Genomic DNA, 24,467 nt, shown 5'->3' with positions numbered 1-24,467 from the left:
GACATCACTTAGCATAGGCCTTGTATTCATTGCACGTCACCAATAATATCCGAATACGCGAAATCTAAATAACTCAACAAATAATTTATACAATTTGGTTTTCAAGTTCTATGATCATAGGCCATGATAAGTGTTCATATCCGGAACCAACGCGACGTTTTGTTGGTTTGTCAATATTCGCATCAAATATTGCGAGTTGGTATGTGTAGCTGTAGTGAAGCGCGGTGTTGTTGCTATTATTCTAAATATTCTGACAATTATAACTGAAATTTACGGTTGTATGGTATGACACATCATCCTTCCCTGGGGTTTTTTCTTACGCTTCCACATCCCCCCCCCCCCCCCCCCCCCCCGCCCCCCCCCTTGCATATGTTGCATATAATTGCATGGATTATTAGCTTTATTCAACAATGGATTTATCAAACAGTTCTCAATCGCCAAGATATACACAATATACATGTAGGGGGTGCTATCAACCTGTACGGTAGTTTCTTTTCCGTAAAAAAGTTGATGCTTTTACAACGTACCGGAAAGCATTGTACAACCTATTTTATCACCATTCAGGTGATTTTCATATTTTTTGCAATTGCATTCATTAAAGGAAAATGACACATGTGTTCCTTCTAAGTGTTGAATGTCTTCTATTAAATTACACCTACTTATTAACCGTGGATTTTACGTAATGCCTTGATGTAAATATTTCAGATATTATATTTCCATTTTTCTTAATATTCGGTTGTATGTACTTTAATCAGTCTTAATATTATTATTAAAGGACCCCTGAAATGGCATTGCTTAGAATACTATAATTAAAACCTGTTGAAAATGTATCTTAAAAACTTCGAAATTCAGTGAATTGTGACGAATCGCGAGAGGTAATAAAAAGAGGTATTTGAAATTTTATTTATATTTGTTCGACCTACCGTCTACAATGTGCTAACCCAAAATCCCTTAACAAAAAAAAAGAAGAAAATAGTCTTGCGTTATGACGTTTATCATTATTGTGGACATCATAACATTGACATTATGACGTTGTTTGTAAATGAAACATTAACAGATAACGACACAAAATAAATCGTGTACTTAATAACTTTCTGTAAAACATTGGAATGCACTCATTATCCTTCGTTAATATCAAGGACTTGATTTGTCGATCTGGGTATATGTCAATTGTCAATTAAAACGAATTCATTTCATACAAAAATACCTTGGGGTCCGTTTTAGTCACAATTTAAGTTCACGCTAGATATAATGATGACATCATGAAACACAACGTAAAACTGCATTCCAAAATATTGTAGATCATATCTATAAGACCATTGCACTGAACATAATAGTGACTTTGGGTAGCACTGTATTCGCTCTCATTGTGAACAGCTAAACAGTAACACTATTCAGTCTTGTCTGGTATTCCTATTCTGGCTTCATTTTGAATAACAACTAAAGTCATGGGTTTGTATTGGTTTTTAAAACTAGTCTTTGGTCGTTGACGTCTTTTGTTTATCGGAGCGCTGTAAAATAATTTAAGAATATTGGGCTACATGTATTAAATCTGTCCATTTGACGAGGTACATTTAACCAGTTTTGAACAGTTTTAATGTCAGGACTTAATACATTTTGCTTCTCCTGTATTTCTTCTATACACTCTGACATTGTTCTTTGCTTTAATTGTGTGTAGGATATATACGAAGCCTTTTAATGCCCCTCAAAGAAGATAAACAATTACGATACGTAACATGTCAACATCTCCAAAAATACTAAAATGTCCAATTGTGTCAATATTCCGCAACAATAGCAAATGGAATGTTTGCATTGGCTGAGGAATCACAGGCATTATGTAATGTTATCTTGAAATAGAATATAGGCGACACGAGTTGTCCCCTCTTGATCACATAGGTGGCGTTATCCTTCGCGTCCATTTCCCCAAGGTCATAGACAGGGCATTGGAGTAGGTTTGCGGTTGGGAGCAAGGGCCGTATTTTGTTCGTGTGCTTATTCGAGGATCCTAATTCAACCTGCAACCATGAAAATATCTGTATTTCTCCCAACAGTTACACTGCTGTTGATGTTCCTGATTGAGGAAGGTAAATATGACAAAATAACCGGGGCAAGTAATCGCCTCGTGAAGCCGATTCCATTCCAAAATGGCTTCTGCTTTCTTGAAGCTCTTTCCCATGTTATGGTTCTTTAGTACTTGTATGCGATCGCTTAATAATTTAAGCGCTGAGACAAGCAATTGAATGTCATGATGTATGTTTAGTTTGATGTTGTTTCCTTTGTGATATTAGATAAATGTGCCTTCGTACATGTCCGGTCTCGAATGAAATAAGCCGGTTCCATTGAACACTGTTGAGGTGCAAACTGGAATACATATATATGGTATTATTTTATTTTTTATGCAAGCGTGGTCACTAGAGACGATTCAGAAAGGTTGTGCTCACTGCTCAAGAAAAAGTGTCTCTGTTGCTAATGTAATGGGACCACACGCTCATGTGGGTACAGAATATAGTAACTACGTTATGCATGTTCTATGTATACGATCCTCCCTAGCGAAGATACCGTTTCTATTAAAACTGGAGATATGAAGTAGATTGTTGTAGCCTTTCCCTATTTCTTCTATGGATTAATAAAAAAATGTAGTTGTAAGGCAAGGCAGATCTTGGATTTATACGAGAATGCATTCATTTTTTTGGAACTCAGACTGTAAGCATGACATTAAGTAGCCTATGTGTGATTATAAACCTGACGGAAGACTATTCAAAACTGATAGAATCTGTGCAATCTTCCTACATTTTGCATTTGTTAAAACAAACCTTATGCTCAACTTGTATCACTATTCAAAACAGTGTTTAGCCTTTTATTAGCTTGTATAGGATTTCAGATTCACACAAAACATGCAAAATCTAGGTGCATTTTGTTCTAACGTTGTCTTGGTGAGTTTTTTTTAGAAACAGTAGATTGTAATAAATATGTCTGATAATAGTATGGTTCAAGTGTTCTTGTCAGTTTTCATTTTTTAAATATGCCATTTAGACAATTTTGGTAATTTCTATATTATTACAAAGGCCACAGTGGGTGTACCTTTATGCTAAAAGATTGTTTGCAGTATATGTTGTTACTACTTACCATGGCTTTACTTGTCACAACTCATGGATGATGTGCAATCAAAACTATTGGACAGATTGGCAAGGACCACATTACTGGTGCCAATTTTCAATGCTGTTTTGGCTATTGTTCATGACCGCAAAATCATGTAGGATGCTGTACCAACAAGGCTTTAGTTTAAAACATGTTTAAGTCACTCTGTCTTACTACTATTGTTTGGCCATGGATGTAGTCTCTAGATTGAAGGTATCGAAGCTAAAAACATGGACCAAATGTCTTTAATTTCTTAAATTGTAACAATTGCATTGGAAGTGGAGTATGTTTGGAATGTCTGATACCATCCTTAGGTTAAAGTACCTCAGTCCTGTGGGTCCCTGATGTCCCCTCCTTAGATGTCCCCAGCAAGAAAATTTGTTTCCAAGCAAGTACCTGTTTGCCAGGGTCTTTTCTTAGGTTCCCAAGATGACAAAACTAAAGCTGATCTTGATCTGCACTATTACAAAACACAGAGATTTGCTGAAGTAGGAAAGCAGCTCATCCATTAGTAGTTATGTCCGTCCCCGGATAACTGAGCCAGGCAGTATGTAGGGCATGTCACTTTCCTCAGGTGAGACAGTGGCTGTCCATGTGAGAGGGTTAGCTCGCGGGACACTTAGAGGTCACAGCTTTTATTGCTCTGACCTATTTCCTTCTATCATTTGTCAGGGCATATTCTTGACAGACGAAACAGCTCTCTTTTCGATTAAATAAATGTGTATGCCTTTATATAACATAAATATTTGTTTGTGAAATTTTGGGTTGTAAGGGTGAAAAGAAATGTAACTTGTGTAGGGTAGAAAATAGATAATTCCTTTGTGTAATAGAGGCAATGTAGTAGGCATACACACAATCGGTATACAATCACACAATTGGTATTCAGAAACATACATGTAACATTTAGAGCATATTTACATAAGATACGGGAAGTACATTTTCATGCTTTCCTTACCTGTTGACATATCTGGGTTTTTTATCTGATTATTATTTGTATCATGTTTTTCACAATTTATCAGATAGTGGTGATCGCCCTTGAATATATCAGTTAGTATTCTTCTTGTGATAATTGTTGTCAGGACTTACGAATAAAATTAAACATAACTGATAAATTGTGGATGTCTTTGATCATATTCAGTTTTGTCACTTAGATAACACTTATATTTTTAGATAAACGTTCTACCAACAAAATCCACAAATAGAAATAATGCAGAATCTGTGTAAATATAATTTTTGTCTGGATTTCTTCATTTTTTACTAGAAAATACAACTAAAACTATGAAAATAATACAAAATTAGTAAAGTAAATTATAATTTATTACTTTTTAAGTAAAACTTGAATCAAATGCATCATCATATGTGGTCTTTGGACACTACAAACCTTATAATAGGAGAACAAAGCCTTTCATAAGTAAAAACATACCCAACCAGTGTTAAATGGATATGGTCTCTGAGATTGGCTGCCAAAGATTGCATAGTATTTGAATCTAGTGAAACATTGATGAAATGTAAGTGTCAAAAGCATATGCCACTTGATTTTGATACTTAATTTCGGAGACTGCGCATTTCTGTAAGAATACTAAACACCCTGCGCCTCATACAGACTTAGTATTTATGTTTCCGAAAACATAAAATCCAAAAGTGAGTCCTTGAATATTATATGCTGTAGTGCTTCAGTTTTCCAGTGTGAAACTTGTCATTATGGGTGGTATTTGAACCTTTAGCACTTGATGTGACTGAGTGATCATGTCTCACATTCTTATAAGAATATTTCTCTTGATGTACCATGCAAAACTGTTTTAGGTCTACAAGAACCTCAATTTTGGCATATCATGATAACTGAAAGTCTGTAGTCATGTAGTCCTTGCTGAACTGCCCAAAGGTTAAATGTATCAAAAGCACTAGTATCAATTTGCCTGTTTAAGAGTTTTGCTATATGTTCTCAGTATAAGGACTTAATGAACTAAAACCGCTGTGTTTATGCCATGTACATTTTACAATTTGTGTTTCAGGATTGGGTCTTAAATGCCATGTATGCAATTCCTTCTTAACGCCAAGCTGTGGCGGGACGCTGACTATGGAATCAGACACCTTAGTCACCTGTGCCAATGGAACTGCGTGTCGTAAGATTGAACAAGAAGGTAAGTTTAATTCTATATTAGATGTATGAATGTAGTTTGCTTTGTGAATGTTGTGGAAGACAATTATATTCCAAATCATGTAATTAATCGTTTATTCATCAATTAGTAATTAACTGTCCTTTTCTTGATGTTGACAGTGTACTACAGCGAGCAATATGATACCCGTATCATCCGTCAATGCGGCCATGAGGAGGACCCACCCTTGACCTGTATCTCTCGTACTGGAACCTATCGCTACAAAGTGCAATACTGTCACTGCAATGAGGATGGGTGCAACAGCGCAGTTACTTCGGCCATCTCTGTGACCCTGTTGTCTCTTGCTCTTGGACTCACACATTTTGCTAGGAAGCATTTATGAGTGACAGACATTAAACAGGTTTCTTTCTTCCTGAATTACCAAACTCTCTTCAATATGTGAACAGAAGTCTTTTTCTATGCACTTTGTTTCACAATGGCTTCAGATTGGCATTAGAAATATATTCCAGTGACATTTGGATTTGTTAAGTTTAAGGTCCATTGATGTATTAGGCAAAACCACCAACTTAGCACATGGGCCACGAAAAAAACCCACTGGTTCTAAATTTCAATGTTAATCAAAATTATAGGTTTGTTAGACTCAGTTTCTTCATAAAATTCAGTGTTGGCCCTTTGAAGACCATATGTTATAAAGTTCTGATTGGTCCTGAAAAAGTGGCATTATTCTGAATTGCCTTCGGTGTCATTTATGGATGAATCAAACATACTTCATACTTTTTTGACACAGTTTAACCGATATATTGAACTAATTCTTTAGAAAATCACATTAAAGAATTGTCGTTCCTTTGAGCAATTAAGTCCATCCACCATTATGATTTTGATATCATCCTAGATTGTTTCTAAACTGTTGACATATTTCAGTTGCAAGATATTGCCCTCATGGGTGGTTTGAGGATTTTTACAGAACAGTATAGAAACAAGATAGGCTGCATGTGACCCGAGAATTGTATGCTAGGAAATGAAGTTTAATGTTACTTGAATATTCAGTGAATGCATATCTTGCATTTTAATTTCCATTGTTTGTGTGAATGAAACGGGCATTGCCTGGATGTGCTGTCTTGTGTATGTTTCACATTCCCCGAGAGGAAATACCGACCAGTTTATGGACTAAGGCATTGTCTGTCAAAATGAATTGAAACATTGAAAAACAATTTCTTGAAATTCATATCTCTGTTTGATTCTATAGATAATTAATGTAAATCATGATGTAAAAAATGCTGACGGTCAAATATATTGTTTGAAGTAAAGATCTCCCATTACATGAATAAGCATTTCGTTCTTAATACTCAAACTTTTCATCAGCACAAATAGTATACTGGAACATTACTACAACATTATCACAGTGTCTTGAATTATGGAAAGGATGAGTTTTTATTTTCTTCATATCATGTAAATATTTGTCTTTTGTTAGAACGTTTGCTAGGGTATCGACAGTGATTGTAATCCAGAAGTATGTGATCAATGCTTGAAGATTATCATTTAACCAAGATGTTTTTGCACTGTGATTTGAAAGAATTTACATGTATTTTACCATTTGTCACAATCAGACTTCTCACAGAACCACCTGTATGATTCCTAATAAGTACCAAGCATTTAATTATGGTGTGTATCAGTGTATAGGTATGTGAAAATGCTCATGTTGTTCGTACACCACTGTTCATATTACGATTTATTCCTAAGAAAGATGTTTATACTTTTCAGTTATTTAATACACTTTGGAATGAATAGTGTCAGACCTAGCATGTTATCATCAGAGCATGCTAACATTGGACTTAAAAGATTGTTTTGTACAAGGATTTAAGGGCGGTTCCTATGTAATATATTGTTACTTTTCTTAAAGAGTTTATGTAGTTTATTTTCATGTTGAAGATTTTATTCGCTATCCTAAATATTACATATTGTCGCTTCTTTTTTTGAAAAAAATAGTGCCATTTGTAGCAATATATATTTGAAATAGACAGTTTTGTATGGAAGTTAATTTTAAAATGTTTAGTGTGAGTAGACACCTATTGGAAAAGAAACATATATCCCTGAAACTTATTGTAGCATTTGGAAGGCCAGTTTTAACAGAGACATGAATGTTTTTCCTCACCAGCTTCTGAGGAGCTCCTCATCACGCTATTTACTTCACCATGTTGTAGGGTTACCACCAGCTCATTCTCTACCACACATTGCATGTTTTAGGGAGGTCAAATTTGACATGAAATTAATAGACTGACAAGTAATAATAATGGGTTTTGTGGACATGTATAAACTCCTGTCAGTAGTTTCAGGTAGTTTCAGGTCAATTTTGACAATTTGAAAATTTGGAGGACAATCAATCTTGTGTAAAAATTGGAATATGGTCATAATATTGTATGATATTGTATATAGATATTCCTGAGCTTATGTAGGGGTATGTATTCAGAGTTTTAGCCTGTTATTCATGTAAATTTGAAATCTTTATTGTTATATCAGTCCGTTTTAATTTTACTGGCTTATTGTAATTGGTTTTAGCCTGTGATCATCTGGTATGGAATGAGCTGGTATAGTTCAATAGAATACAAGAAGGCCTTCTATTGAGGCAGGTATGAACTTGTGTTCTGAGTGAATGTTCATGTAATTTTTTTCAAATAAACAGATGATAGTGATAATTGTTTTCGTTTTCATCTTGTATACTTTCAAAGGTAGTATTTACCTTTGTTTGAGGTAGCGTGGTGCTTTGTTTTGCTAAACACCACACTCAGCAGTGTTCCAGCTAAATGACGAAGGTCTGGAAGTAGTGAAGTCTGGACCAGGTAATCCAGTGATTGACGTCATGAGCATCTGTCTACACAATTGGGACATGACATGCATCAACCAAGTCAGCAAGCTTAAACACATGTTCATTGCCTCTTACGACAAGCAGGGCCGGTCAGGTAGCATTGTGGTTAAAGCGTTCGCTCGTCACGCTGAAGACCCGGGTTCGATTCCGACATTGGTACAATGTGTGAGGCCCATTTGTGGTTTTCCCTGTCGTGATATTGTTGGTATATTGCTGAAAGCGGAGTAAAACCATACTCACTTTTACGACAAGCATGGTCTGTATTTATGGAAATTCTAAATCTTTAGCAGAGGGACATGGACTGTTGCTGTAAGCATCGGAAGTTTAAGTGGTAACTGCCCCAGTCTACTTCACTACTTGATAACCCTCGGACCACAACCAGACAGTGACACAGGTTAGAACTAGAAAGGGAAGGTTGTGAAATAGAAGAAAATTCAATAGTACATAAATATTTTATGTAGCTACTAGATGTTTCCCTGGTTCTGTTAACAATCTTTGAAACCCAGTCTTGTGAGGTTGTCATCGGTTGGTCAGTACATTGCAAATACGTTTAATGAGGAGATGACATATGTAATACGCAGTGCAATTGCCGTTTCCTCTCACAATGATGGACCTGGTTACTCAAGTCTCCGCCGTGACTCATGTAAGCTGTCTTGGTATAAAGGACGTTACCTCCAGCTAGGGCTGGAGGCAAAACCATTGAGGCATAGCGGACACGCCAATGTCACAGGTGACAGAGCCGGAGGCACTTGTACTTGACAGGAAAGGATATGCCTGGTTTGGGAAACTAGTTTATTGTATACAAATTATGTCGCCTGAATATTCCCAAACAGGTTTTGGGTTTTTAAAGCAGGGATATCAGTGGAAAACAGTTCGACAGGTTTTAGGCTGCGCATGCTTCTTGTGTTTTTGGTTGTTTTACGCTACGGTCAGCGACATTCAGCTGTCACTACAACCTGTAAACAATTGTGCGTGGACCACACTCACCATAACTGATCTGAACATCGCCACACACCGACAAGTTATAGTGAAAAAATCAACCCAACCTGACCACCATCCATTTACTCAGACAAGCATAGGTTGTCGAGGACCTATCCAGATATTCTAACCCGGAATGTCAATTTATTACTCGCTCGTGAAGAGTTCACCTGTTTAATAAACGTACAGCTAGCTCTATTACACATTTGAAATACCAAAACACGTGCTTATGTACTGCGGGAACACGTTCCACTAGCAAACATTGTAGAGTCCCAGCCAGCCCCTCTGGGCTTATTCAGCGGCATGGGTGAGTGAACGTATTATCAAACTTCAAACAGTGGTTTCTTACCCGAAATGCCAATTATACATTGCACCAATGTAGGGGATCTAACCCGGGTCTTCGGCTTGATGAATGAAAGCTTTGACCCCCTGGGTGACGCTACCCACCAATGATTACATTTCCTGCGACTTGGAGGTATCTAGTTGTGCTATATCTGTTTTCATTCGTATAAAATGGTGATATTTGGTTTTACGTAATTTTTCAGCAATATCACGGCGAGGAACACCAAAAATGGGCTTCACACGTTGTACCCTTGTCGGGAATGGAACCCGGGTCTTCGGTGTGACGAGCGAACGCTTTAACCACAAGGCTAACCGACCGACCCTAGTTGATTAAGTGAGAGTGAGTGAATATGGTTTTACGCCGCTTTTAGCAATATTCCAGCAATATCACTGCGGGGGACACCAGAAATGGGCTTCACACATTGTACCCATGTCGAGAATCGAACCCGAGTCTTCGGCGTGACGAGCGAACGCTTTAACCACTAGGCTACCCGACCGACCCTAGTTGATTAAGGACGTGATAGGGCAAGACTGACTTACTTACAGAGTCTGTGATATACTGACAGAAAAACGGAAGTTAAGGAACCGACAAAGTGTAACACATTGAAAAAAAATTAATACATATGATTCATAGTTTCAAATAGATTTTTTAACAAAATTTTAAACACAGTGAAATATATAAGTAAGTGTGAATTATATCATGAATTGAGTTCATGTAAAAAAACAGTGGACATTTTTCTAAGTTTAGTTGTCCAAATGTAACCTAGGTGACATACTCTGTAAACAATGAATATGATTACGGTGAATAAAATATGAATGACATGCATGAGACACGTCAGGAAACGGTGTATTTTTCATATTCTGACAGTGGATATTAAACTGAATTAAGTTTGGGAAGCCAAATACATCATCAGACATAAACTAAAAGGGAAAACCCGGAGCTGTCATTTGAGCCGTTAACTGAATGTAAACAAACGCACGTGTGTAGATTTGAATCTCTTATCTGTGCATAACTACTACAATTCTGTCATCCCTGTAATGTGATATATTAAAATGACGATATACACTTTCCAAGATTAGTTAAATGATTGCCGTAATTGATTTACTTACTCTGGATTATTGTTATCATACCCCAATGTTAACGCGCATTAGCATTGATCGATATGGGGCGAGTCGTCTTTCAAGTTACGGAAAGTGGCGAGTAATGACGAATGCGGGTTATCCCGGAACGACACGAGTTAACATTCGTCATCACTCGCATCTTTCCGTAAGCTACAAGCAGGCACGACTTGGTCACGAATGATGGTGGCATTCACAGTCTTAACCCTTCGACCCTATGGTGTTTGCACAATAAGCTCTCCATAGTGGTATAATGAGCATACTTTCACTGCTGATAGACTCGGGCCTCTATATAAATCAATAGACAGATGTCTCGTCTAAGCAAACGCGTTCCGCGTTCAATTCGTTTGGTACAAAAGGCATGCTTGCAATGAATTGCAGTAATTTAAAAAATAACTGACATAATAAAATTTAACCGATTCGAAGGACATTTCTTCACCGCTGTACCAATACATGACCCGTGAAGATCCGGGGTAGAATAGGTATTCAGCAATCCATGCATGCTTGCCCTAAAAGGCGATTATGCTTGTCGTAAAAGGCGACTAACGCGATCGGGTGGTCAGGCTCGCTGACTTGCATGTCATCGATCCCAATTGCGTGGATCGATGCTCATGCTATCAATCACTGGATTGTCTGGTCCAGACTCGATTATTCACAGACCGCCGTCATAAAGCTGGAATATTGCTGAGTGCGGCGTAAAACAACCAACCAACCAACCAACACATCATTTAACGTGGATGAATTGACTGACTTTATAAAACGTTTCTTACCAAGCATTATAGCTATCATTGTATACACATTGTGACCTTTCATCAATTTACGACCTTTGACGGACATACATGCCCCCTGTGGGTTTGTAGAGTTAGAACCATGAGTACATATTTAGAGGATATTATATAGGGAATCTCATCCTCGTGTCTTTTGATATCAAATATATCAACACGAGTTGATAAAAGTGGGAAAACTCCGAGGCTTGCCGAGGGTTTTTTCCACTTTTATTGCCACCATTTTATTTGTCATCCAACATCATTCTTCCAACTTTTTCAGTTTGTAGACAGTAATAAGCAGTGCCTTAAGTGTAAAAAGTACCGCTAACAGCTTCAGTAGCAGTGCCATTAGTGATGTCATTTGATTGTGACGTCATGGTAACCAATGACGTCACAATGGTCTGGAAAGCATTGTGATGCAATTTCATTGCAGCGATATCTACAGTGTAGATATTGCTTGATCTCACCCAAGCGATATCTCCCGTGGGAGCAATTTTTGACGATAAATGAGCGTTATTGTTATACTATATCGCTCGGGAATAACCGGAATTTAGACATTAACACTCATATTATCCTCTAAATATGTACTCACAATTCAAATTCTACTAACACATAGGGGGTGGATGTATGGCCGTCAAAGGCCGTTAATGGAGAGTGTCTAAATTTCGGTATTTACACTTACACGCACGCACGCACGCACGCACGCACGCACGCAAGCGCACGCACGCGCACAAGCGCGCGCACGCTCACACAAACACGACGATTTGGTGGACTCAAAGCTCAACGATTGGGTGGACACAGAGATCTCCATTCGTCTGGAAAGGCGATTTATTATCAACAGACAATCGAGTGACCCCTTTTTCTCTCGATAAAGATTCGGGTGAATCTGTGATGATATGGTGTCTTTTTATTTATAATATATAAACAAAGTATTATCATTTATGTTATTTCAACTATGTTAATTTATTTCCCAACATCCAAACTTGATACAGTGACTACACCCAAATTAACTCAAGGACCTAAATATTTCAAAAATGTTTTGGGAATGCTCCTACAGATTCTATTGTTAGATTTGGACATCCAAAAATATCTTATGAGATTGCTATCGGCTGTATGTTATCTACTTCAGTGTTGAGTTCTTGCATAAGAGGCCTATGTTCTTGTCATTCAAACGTCCCCTGCAGTCGATGTATATAGAGCGAGGCAGTGTATCATAGTGGAGAGTACATGACACATTTACTGCCGCCAACTCGTTCACAGGCCGCGAGGCATACTTGACTGCTATATTGTCAACTAAACATACACCGTGACCCCGCTTACAACGACCAGCGGCATCTGTGTAGGTTCAACTATACACCGTATCATCTACGTGCTTGGTGTTAGCGCGTTATGAATTTCGTGTGTGGTTAACATGTGTCTTGCCTATATATGCATATTGTTTAGTTTCAGTAAGTAATCTTGCACATGTGTACCATGTGTTAAGCCCATTTGTGTGCCTATCCGCCACAACAGCTTCGTGCTGTGTCCAATATCAATAGGGGTTGGGTAGGCAAGTGACTGAAGCGGTCGCTCGTCACACGGAAGACCCGGTTCGATTCCCGACATGGGTACAATGTGTGAAACTCATTTCTGGTGTCCCCCGCCGTGATATTGCGGGAATATTGCTAAACGCAGTCTAAAACTATACTCACTCGGTAAGTTAATAAATTATGTGAATGATTTTATCGACGCTGTCAGCAATATTCAAGCTATTCATCACAGCTGTCTGTCTGGTGCACCAATGGTTGATAGCATGAGCAACAATCCCTGCCCTCGGGTAAGACGAAATTCATGTTTTGCAATTAGAAGGTGTGCAATTCATTGACAGGTCTCTCGGTTAACTGTACTGTAATTATAATAGTTTTTAGATATTATTGTTAGTATGTACTGAACATACAGATAACAGATAGACGTGTGTAATATACCTGTCATAAGCTCCTAGCTGTCGGCTTATGCTATTGTGAAGAAGGACAATGAGAAATATGGGACTTGTGGAATGTATTGGGGCGAAGTCACCGTCTTAAATCGATCTCTCAGCTGTTGCCTGATTTATAGTGTGTGTGTGACACCAAGGCCAATATCACACAGTCGCAACCAAAATGAATTTAGAAACGATCCGAGGTATATTTTAATCCTTTTCACCGGTGCGTTCCGAATGTATGAAAATAATAATCTCTGGAAACAATGTTTAAAATTATTACATACGTTTTAATTGGATTTTGTTCCATTCTTTAAGGCAACAAATTGAATTGCATAAATAAATCGAGGCTGTACTACATCAGCGCTCACACTGTTTACGGAGCACTAGCTTGTCTACACCGCGACAAAACTCGGCAGTTAAACCGACATATATACCCCTGAAATATCTTTATATTCACTCACATTATGTACAGGTCACCTTGACACCATTTACATTAGTTAAGTACTACAGTTAACTATATATAGTAAGAGAAAATGTTACTGACGCCGCAGTATCAGCGATACATGCCAAGACTTGTTGTACGACGCAGTATACGTACTCTCTCGTTTATCTCCACTGAATAATTTGTAGGTAACTAATTGTTAGCGGGATCAGAGACCGGGGTTTCACTATAAGCCCTCTGTGTTATAGTTCTGTCGACAACGCTTGCACGTTAATCTGCTAAGTCTGTGGTGCTCTATATACATGTTATTCAATACTTTTATAATTCGGCTAATATACGTGTGAATCAACCGTTTCAGTGGCAAGCATAGCGTTCAGGGAGCATTGAGTATGTTGGTCCGCGGTAGTCGTCGAGTGCATGTGGTGTTGTAGGATTGTGGTATTGTAATTTTCCACCTGTGTGAGTGAACCTCTTCTTGACATGTATAGATGGCGTGCGTTGAAGCGTCATGCAGTGAATTCATTTACATAACGTAAAGCAACGAAATATAGCTTTTATTCAGAGCGTTAGCCGAGAAGTATGTGCTTGCATATAGACAACCTGCTTGCACATAATGAAAGTGAATGACATGTAGAATAAGGAGAGAGAGAGAGAGAGAGAGAGAGAGAGAGAGAGAGAGAGAGAGAGAGCGAGAGAGCGAGAGATAGATAGAGAGAGAGGGATAGAGAGAGAGAGAGAGACAGAGACACAGAGAGAGAGACAGAGAGAGGGATTTACTATCAGTCTGTAGGCACATACATGGGATATTTCTACCATGCCCCACTGCACCGTAACACTTCGTGATCTTACAGAGCTATACCTAGACGCTATATCGGCGTTGTCTGACGTGGGCTGACGTCAGTCGTATACGGGATACAACCGGTTACTGAAACAATGGTGCTCCCTATCCAGCAAAGGGGTTTACAGGTGCTGAGACAGGTATATGACTATTATTTATCATTCACTGGATGTTTCATACCTATATGTGTACATATGCACTTGCGACCTCCCTTGTTGGAATCTGGATAATAAAAACAATACCCGTTGGCTACACATGTTTTCAGCACTCATTTTCCCTGAAAAGACCCTCTCACACTGTAGGCGAAAACGAACATCCCCCCTTCAAAGGCCGTATTCATACAAACTCTCAGAGTGCTTAAGAAGTCTTAAGTATGAGTAAATTCTAAGAAAATACAAAAGTTACTCTCAAATGTACGACTTTTAGCATTAAGAATACTTCTAAAGCTAAGAGTACTCAACATGAATTTTAGCGACATGAGAATTTTCTTAAACCTTCATTCACAGTAAGGGATATGCCACGTGGAAACTTTCAGTGAGTATATGGTGGTATTTGAAGTGAGTAAAGTGACTGCAAGATAATTATTCATTTCAACACAATCTGTGATAATCATTTCATGATTCGCCATGGGCTCACAAACAACATGTTAGATTTTTACCCTGTTCGTACCATCACAGTAAACTACGGTTATAACGAACTCAAATGTACCACTAATTGCAGTTCGTTATAACCGTAGTTCGTTGTAAGCATATATACAACATCTGTACAGCAAATGGCAGGGATCAAAAATTAAGTTCGTAATATCCGTCAGTTCGTTATAAGCGTGTTCGTTATAAACGTATTTTACTATTGGATATTAAATGGAAAAGACAACATCACTGTAGGACTATATTCCGGGTGCCCCCAAAGCAGTCAAAATATGCATGCATTACCAATTTAAGGTGTAACTTCATTGATGCTAGAAACATACAGGGATAACAGGACAAAATGACGAACTGGGCCCTGTTATATCACGCTTTATAGCTAAAATGGATAGCATTATCATTAAACCGACCGCATGTTATCAAAAATGAGCGGGCCACAGTAACTTGATAATGCCCTCATATTGCTTGACGACGGGCCATTATCACTACCGTTTTTGGTGACGTCATAGCATAGGGATAGTGACGTCACGTTCAATAGTGACGTCATCTGGTTTGTTCTATGACGTTTTCCATAATTTCAAAAGTGGGTCAGTGACATTCGTGTTGATTGCAGTAAATGTTTCAAAAACCGACATTGTTGTTTCTTTTTATTTGATATAGAGAATCTCACCCGAGCGTCTTTTGATATCAAATATATCAACACGAGTTGATGAAAGAGGAAATATTCCGAGGCTTGCCAAGGATTTTTGCCACTTTTATCAACGAGTGTTGATATATTTGATATCAAAAGACACGAGGGTGAGATTTTATTTATAATCAAACATCATTCTTCCAACTTTTTCAATTTGTACACAGTTATGAGCAGTGACTTCAGTGTAAAAAGTACTGCTAACGGCTTCAGTAGCAGAGCCAATAGTGATGTCATTTGATTGTGACGTCATGGTAACCGCCGACGTCAAAATGGTCTGCGAAGCATTGTGATGTAATTTCATTGCAGCGATATCTACAGTGTAGATATCGCTTGGATTCGATCAAGCTCCTGTGGGAGCCAGTTTTGGATGATAAAACAAATTCCATCCATTTTGCTATAATAACGGTAACGCTCTTTTACAGGGCATTGTCATTTGCAGAAGCCCTCGGTCTTTTCAACTGCCCTCCTTCGTCGGGCAGTTAATGGAAGATCTCGGGCTTCTGCAAATGATAATGCCCTGAAAAATAGCGTTACCCTTATTTTATAGCTAAAATGGATAGCATTATCATTAACCGCCCGCGTGTTATCAGAAATGAGCGGGCTACTGTAACTTGATAATGCCCTCATATTGTTTGACGACGGGCCATTATCACGCCCGTTGTTAGGTGACGTCATAGGGATAGGGATAGGTGACGTCACGTTCAATAGTGACGTCATCTGGTTTGTTATATGACGTTTTCATATCTGTAAAAGTGGGTCAGTGAAATTCGTGTTGATTGCACTAAATGTTGCAAAACCGATATTTTGTTTATTTTTATTTGATAACAAATTCTATCCATTTTAGCTATAATAACGGTAACGCTATTTTCAGGGCATTGTCATTTGCAGAAGCCCTCGGTCTTTTCTATTGCCCTCGGGCAGTTAATGGAAGACCTCGAGCTTCTGTAAATGATAATAGCGCAACCCTGATAGTAATGAAATATTCGTGTCTAAATCATTGTCCACATCGTTTGACTTAAAATGACAATCTATTACCGGCTATATGTATCACACTCTTTGTTTATATGAGGCCTAGGTATAATAAATTCACTCACCAGTGTTGCTAGGATATTCAGTTGCATTTGCAGAGTGTTATTGTCTTTGGACAATCGCAACATAATCATATTTAGGACGCAGCAGCATGTAGCATACCTTGACAAAAAAAGAAAAGAAACCTTGATCACTACCAAAATCCAACGTTAGTAAAATCTACTGACGAACTGTTTCTTTTACAGAAACGTCATGCCTTTTGGATACCCCATATAAACGCATTAGAAGATAAGTGCTGGTAGACATGTCCGCTACACAGAGTCAGTGAAAGCTACTGATTAAATCGATTCCCCATTACCTCCATGTCCCACCGTGATGCCAGGCTACAGCATGGTGGTGCTCGGGATTCCACGCCCGATGTAAAAGTTGTGTTTATGCGACTACAACCATGAGACATGGATACAGGGGGTGAACGGGAACTGCAGTGACCTGGTTTCGATTATTTCGATCTTCATCATACAGAGTCAATAAATTATTTGTTCTCGAATTGACCCATTGGTGAGGGCGCCCACACCCCTGAATACTGAATACCATCTAATTTTTCACTCTGATTTCCATGCTCATCCCTGAATCCCGAATTCTATTTAACACACATCTCAAAAGCATTGACAAAGGTGTGCGATTTGAAGTTAAATTAATTGAAATCTTATAAACATAAAATTTCATGAAGAAAACTTTTACGTACGCCATTATTGTTTTTTTATAAATGATTACCAAGTACGAGTGTATTTGCGTCCGGCCCACGTACCACACCGCTGAGTCCCAAATACATCTAGACCCCGAATCCAGCGTAGCCAAAGGGAGTTGGCAGCCTCACCCTTGTCATCTAATTACTAGTTTCTGGGTTTTTTTGTGAATGGACCCATCCCCCCACCCACCCCCACCCCATCCCACCCACCCCAAAAAACAAAACAAAAAAACAACAGCAAAAAAAACAAAACACACAAACAAACAAACAAACAAAAACAACCCAAATTGTAATGAGTGTTGACTGGTTATAACATTAACGTTACCGAATACTTACCTGAGAGTGTGAGTATGGTTTTACGCTGTTTTTAGCAATATTACAGTAATATCACGGCAGGGACAACTCATTACCTATACGTAAGTAAGATTGCATGTATATATGCGAAGGGTAGGTAATATAACATCTAGTTAAAATAAAGAAGAATCTTTAACTCAGATCTTTTACTCCGATATGATACCTCATAGTGAGGTTTTACCTGAGACTTACTTCTCAAGGCGGCATTTTACCCAACTCACGCACTCTCATCATTTTGAGATCCACCTATGTTTTGACACGACATTTAGAACGCCGATCCCGTTACCAACGCCAAAACGCAGCCGTTATGATACCTCCAGAACCGACGGACTCGGCGATGAGTCTGACTGTAACTCTCCTCCCCTCACGCTCCATCGATCACTGGTGTTTGTTTTGGCGCACTTTTTCTCATCTGCCCGGACTTGTTACATCCACGATTACATTCCGTTACTATGGTTATTGCACCAATCCGACATGGCTGCATTAGTGTCGCTGCATCGGGTATAGGATAGATCAGCACTAATGACAAAATGATGACCACCAACTTCATTGTTTGATATTCACAAATTTAAATGTCAGTATTAGCCATGATTTGTGTGCCTACACACATATAACTGTTTCTTTATGAACGAAACGAGGTATATTTTGGATTGGATTCTTGTTTTGATTTTTTTCTTCCAGGGCAAATTTAGAGGGAGTGAGTCTGGTATAAAGGCGCTTTGAGCATTATTTCAATTACATCACGGGGTGTGAGCTTGGTGTGGGGGGAATTGAGGACGTGATGCAGATGCAAGGGCTTCATCACTTTGGTGAACCCTCCGAGATGGGGTATGATGCCCGCGGAGGTAAACATCATCACGGCGGGTCTGGGATTCGGCACATTAGATTGCAATGTGATCAGACCTCAACATGAACACGTGTTTCTATGCATATTGATGTAAGGTAATACATACATCACTGTAATAACATTCGGACTCTGTGTACGTGTCGAGCTAAAACTGGAAATCAAATTCGGCATGTTTTTTGTTGAACCGGCACTTACAGACTACTTTCGCGGTTTCTGAGCATTGCCGCAAATTATAGTGAGTGTTCAGAGAACGGATTCTTTACGGACGATGTACTTCTGTCTAGTACCACAAAGGTGTGGGTATTACGACATTGCCAGGGACGTGTTCAAGTTTGAGGAACAAATTCTACCACAACGCAGGGCTACAATCAGACACCACCACCTTCGACTATTCAGTGACATATTTAGATACTGAACACGATATTACATATTTGTAATTATATAAATGTTTTGGGTTTGTTGAAAGCCAATTAAATATATGAAAAGCATTTGTCCCATCCAAAGTCGACAGCACCTTTATATACGAAATATCGCATACTGGTGTAGGGGAGATAACTCGGCTAGTTAAGTCCTGGATTATTTCCAGCTTAGTGTTATGGATGTTAGATTTCTCTTTCATTCCTGGACCAGAATCGAATCTGCATACAGCGGGTGCATGGTGTTTCTGCCACGGAGTATTGCGTCGTTTAGATTATACTTGTTTGGAAGACATGTCAAAGCGCCATCGACATTGTCCCTTCCTCGGAGTTGTAACCATATATGCCTTGCTACGAATTTATAAACCAGCCGCCTCAGACTTACATTTAGTCCCAGAAATAAAGTTATCTCATTGACAAAATGTACTAGTATTTAGAAATGAACAAATAAAATCAAAAAGTCAAAATGGAACCCCGAACAATGCTTAATTCCTAGACTTGTGTTGGATTCGATTTTAACTTTATTTTCTAGTGTCTGGGAGACAGTCTACAGTTGTCCAGTTTGACCAATTACATTCGTGTATGTTCGCCATGCTGAATTAAATGAATATGATTAAAACAGGTTATATATTTGTTTTCAATCATTTTGGAACAAGGTACGAATAGACAGGCTTCATCTCTTCCAATTTCTCGCTATACTGCACTAAACTAATTTGTTCATTTCAAATGAGTTAATAGGATATATTTGTGGAAAGAAAAATACAACTTAACAGTTCCAATTCTATTACCTGGGGATGAACATGTTCATGTCATGAAGCACTGTCCGGGGCTGTGATTCTGGGACAGAACATGTACACTTAGTGGCATAAGCCCAAACTCTCCCTGTCAGCATCACCCCTCTCACTGAATCTGATACTCTTTAGCCATGATTTTATCAGTTGTTCCCCTGCTCCAGTGAAGCAGGCACGGTCAAGCTGGTCCGAGTTTGTTTACTTTAGGGCACTGATGGCATGGGCCAGCTTGACACTCAAGGATTGAAACATAACACTCCAAGACAAAACAGTGAAACTACAGTGACCAAATCAACTCTTTGAAAAACGTTTTGAAGGTAATGATTATAATAAAGGGTCTATTCACTGGAAACTGACATCCCTTGACCAATATTTAAATCATGTTCAATGTGGTAAGCATTTATATATATCGGGTTCAAACCCAATTAGGCAATTCATTAGCCATTACTAATGATGGTAGTTTAGGGTTAGGCTCATACTCATAGGTATGTTAGTAGACTAACCCTTAGTCTATATAATTTTGATAAAAAACAATAACGCCAATAAATTGAAAAAGAGCCACACTGAGATGAGAGATTCAGCTTTTAGAAAATTTTACACTTGCTTCATATTTTAGGGCTATAGCATTTCAGTAAGGGGAAGGCAGAAAGGAAACTAAAAAGCTTGAGATTCTGTGAGGCAGACTAGTGTTTTAATAGTATTCTGTTCAACTTGCTCTTTCAGTGAAAAATTGAAAAATGGATTTATACTGGAGCAAATTTACAATATGTTCGCCACTACAAATAATGTTCAAAACTGTTTGACTGCCATGAACACACAATGCCATTTAGAAAGTGTTCAAATGTAACAAATATTATATTTGGGGTAACACTGGTAGTCAACTGGTAGTCTAGATCACATACTTTGTGTACCCCTCTGAAAAGTGTAAATTGGCAGGGCTCCCATGGCCAGTTGTCGGGCTTTCATTTTTGTTTAAGTCTCGGTGGCTGAATGGGTTAAATCGCTGACTTTGTGTGCTGGCGATAAGGTGCCTCAATCTGGCAGTGTGGGTTCGAATCCTGGACGGGACTCAACCCGAAAAAGTACGAGAATCTGTTTTAGCTTTCGGCCATGGGAGCAGTGCCAATTTACACTTAAACAGAGGGGTAGTTCGTGATCTCGACTACCAATTGTCGGACTTTCATTTTTGTGGAAGCCTGGGTGGCTGAGTGGGTTAGATCGCTGACTTTGTGTGCTGGCGATTGGTGCCTCACTTTGGCAGTGTGGGTTTGAATCCCGGAGAAACTGTACTTTGCAAAGAAAGTGTTATCCCAAATATAACATTTGTTATGTTTGACTGCCACTTCAGATTATTAAAAGGATATATTATGTGCCTCAATAACCTCGAACCTTTTTGAGAATAATATGATTGGTAAAATTTAAAACTTTATGATTAGTGGGTTTAATAAGTGGCGAACATATTGCAAAGTTGTACCCGTGCCAATATACACTTGTCAGGGTGGTACACGAAACTTGTGAGTACCATTTGTCAAAACTTCCATTTTTGTCCCAGATGGGACTCAACTCCAAAAATTACTAGGGTTTGCACTTTACAGAGAGAATTTTATCCCAAATAGGACATTTGTTACTTTGTACTTATTTATGTTTTAAATACTCTTTGCCATCAAAGTTAGAAGAAATAGGGGTTACTATGGTATTCACATGAAAGGAAAACCAAGATGAAACTATTCCTGTATATTTTGTTTTAACTGAACTTTTCGCATCTACAGTGAATGTCACCAGAATTGTAGTACTGGGCAGTCAAATGATGTCCATTGCACCTGCAGGTTTATGAACACGCTTATCGCTCTTGAAAGATATTTCTTATTATGTCAAATGTTGAATCCAGTTAGTAAATACTGTTTCTGCTTCATGTAAAAAACCCACTTGATTTGTTAATTATGAACATTTGTTTTAATTATTCATCAATGTCTACTGTACTTTTGATATTTTCGTACACAACTGATTAGATAAATGTTTCATGGCAAAAGAGTTATACTTTGTAATATGTCTTGCCTGCTTTTGAAAGCATTTATAAGGCCATTATGTTACGCACAATAAATTTAAATTTAAATGGGTTGTCTACAAGTTGACCAATATCCTTTTTTTAATCTGCAGAACATTTAAATGTTTCGAAAGTAGTTTAAAATAACCAAATATCAATATTCTAGGGCGGTCGGGTAGCCTAGTGGTTAAAGCCTTCGCTCGTCACGCCGAAGACCTGGGTTCGATTCCCGACATGGGTACAATGTGTGAAGCCCATTTCTGGTGTCCCCCGCCGTGATATTGCTGGAATATTGCTAAAAGCGGCGTAAAACCATACTCACTCACTCACTCACTCACTCACTCAATATTCTAAAAGAAGACAATTATTTTCTGGACTCACATACATGTCGTCTGCTACAGAAGAGCTTGTGGTCATTAATCAGATGTGACACACCAGGGAGCTGGCAAGAGGACCCCTGCTGATAGCGGGAGTTTTGGGGGGACTGGAATGCAGTTAGCTGTTCCTCACTTTGAGGATTTCAGAGACCCTTATTCCACTAAGTGTGTACTTTCATCCTCGATTGTCCAAAGTATGGTATCTCCATTCACTTATGATAAAGGTGCCTTGGTGTTAGGAGCCGAAATAAATAGGGGCGAATTCTTGGAAGTTTGACTTTGGCATCCTGTATCTTTATTGCGGGACGCGTTGCTCGTGGTTTGGCTGGTCCAGGTTCGACCCATTCATGATATACAATGTAGCTGTATTAGTGTGGCCCACAAGCTCACCACTTATTGTAATGATTTTCTCTCGGAGCAGTAGGATCGTACTTTGCATATAGAAAATATAGAAACGACCCTAACTCACTCTTTACATAGATAGATAGATAGATAGATAGATAGATAGATAGTCAGTCAGTCAGTCAGTCAGTCAGTCAGTCAGTCAGTCAGTCAGTCAGTCAGTCAGTCAGTCAGTCAGTCAGTCAGTCAGTCAGTCAGTCAGTCAGTCAGTTGTAACGGCAACATATCAGACATGCCATATATATGGTCCGGGTTCGGATCCCCACATATACATACATTGTCCGGCCTTAAAGCAAGTCTCACGGTCTATACTTGTCGTATAAAATTAAACTACACTTTGTGCAGTGAAAAGACTTCTGTGTTTCCTTTGCCAAGATTTGCAATTTTTTTCCACACCCAATAATGGACGCAAATGGGTCCTTGGTGGTCCGGGACAGCAACTACACCTATGCCCTTATTGCCATATACCGGTCTGTTAACAAACGGTCATTCACTCAGCAATATTCCAGCTATATGACGGTGGTCTGTAAATAATCGAGTCTGGACTAGACAGTCCAGTGATTGACATCATGAGCATCGATCCACGCAGTTGGGATACGATGACATGCATCAACCAAGTCAGCGAGCCTGACCACCCGATCCCGTTAGTCGCCTCTTACGAAAAGCATAGTCGCCTTTTACGGCAAGCATGGGTTGCTGAAGACCTATTCTAATCCGGCTGAAACAAATATCTCTACACACGAACAATATTATACTTGTCGGGTCCCAGGTAAGCAATGATATACTTAGACAAATACATCCTCTATTATTCCGTGTATTTTTATTTTTATTGTATCATGATAAATACTCTGGGCCTATTCGCCACAATAGCTTCGTGTTGTGTCCAATAGAAATAGGGGTGGGGTAGGCAAGTGGTAAAAGCGGTCGCTCGTCCATCAGAAGACCCGTGTTCGATTCTCCGCATGGGTACAATGTGTGAAGACCATTTCTGGTGTCGCCTGCCGTGATATTGCTGAAATATTGCTGAAAGCGGCGTAAACCCATGCTCACTCGAATAGTAATGGTAACAGAACTGATATATAATACGCTGCATTATCGTGGATGGTGCATCTCTGGTACATTTCTGAACAGAAACCCGTAGTGTAGTACAAATTTCAGACAAACATCACACCACAATGGGTAACGTATAGAGAAATTATCCCAGTTTTCTTCTGTATCGTAAATATAATACAGACCCTTGAAGATGCCCTAAAAGGCGATCTGCATCACTTTTTGCTTTCCTCCCACAAGAGCTGACATGCAGAGATGTGACTGATGAACACTTCTAAGTGGCATTAAACCCAACTCACTCATTTATTGACACGACTGACACTTAATACTGGGGTAAATACCTTCAGGCTGAAGGTCAAACACTGTATGTTTATTCTCTTGCTTGTATTTCATAGTCTTCTATTTTAATCAGAAATATTACTATCATAATATTATCCATGGGTTGTTACTAGTGATGGGTATTGGCCTGAAGTTTGTATTGCAATTTGTTGCAATAATGATTCAACCCGT

The 24,467-nt window shown here is 38.8% G+C and overlaps 1 protein-coding gene across 1 annotated transcript; it reads left to right on the top strand.

The window, feature by feature from the left end:
• The first annotated feature begins 1,906 nt into the window (after positions 1–1,906).
• LOC139469867 (UPAR/Ly6 domain-containing protein crok-like) lies at positions 1,907–7,942 on the top strand. The gene is made up of 3 exons (XM_071252182.1): positions 1,907–2,084; positions 5,151–5,279; positions 5,417–7,942. The coding sequence occupies exons 1-3, from the start codon at positions 2,024–2,026 to the stop codon at positions 5,635–5,637; spliced, it is 411 nt and encodes a 136-aa protein (XP_071108283.1). The 5' UTR covers positions 1,907–2,023; the 3' UTR covers positions 5,638–7,942.
• Positions 7,943–24,467: the final 16,525 nt, after the last annotated feature.

Source organism: Haliotis cracherodii, unplaced genomic scaffold, assembly GCF_022045235.1.
Source record: "Haliotis cracherodii isolate W230 unplaced genomic scaffold, xgHalCrac1.p SCAF_2, whole genome shotgun sequence".
Lineage (NCBI taxonomy): Eukaryota > Metazoa > Mollusca > Gastropoda > Lepetellida > Haliotidae > Haliotis > Haliotis cracherodii.
Note: the sequence above shows the minus strand (reverse complement) of the source record. Positions and strands in the feature narration are given on the sequence as shown.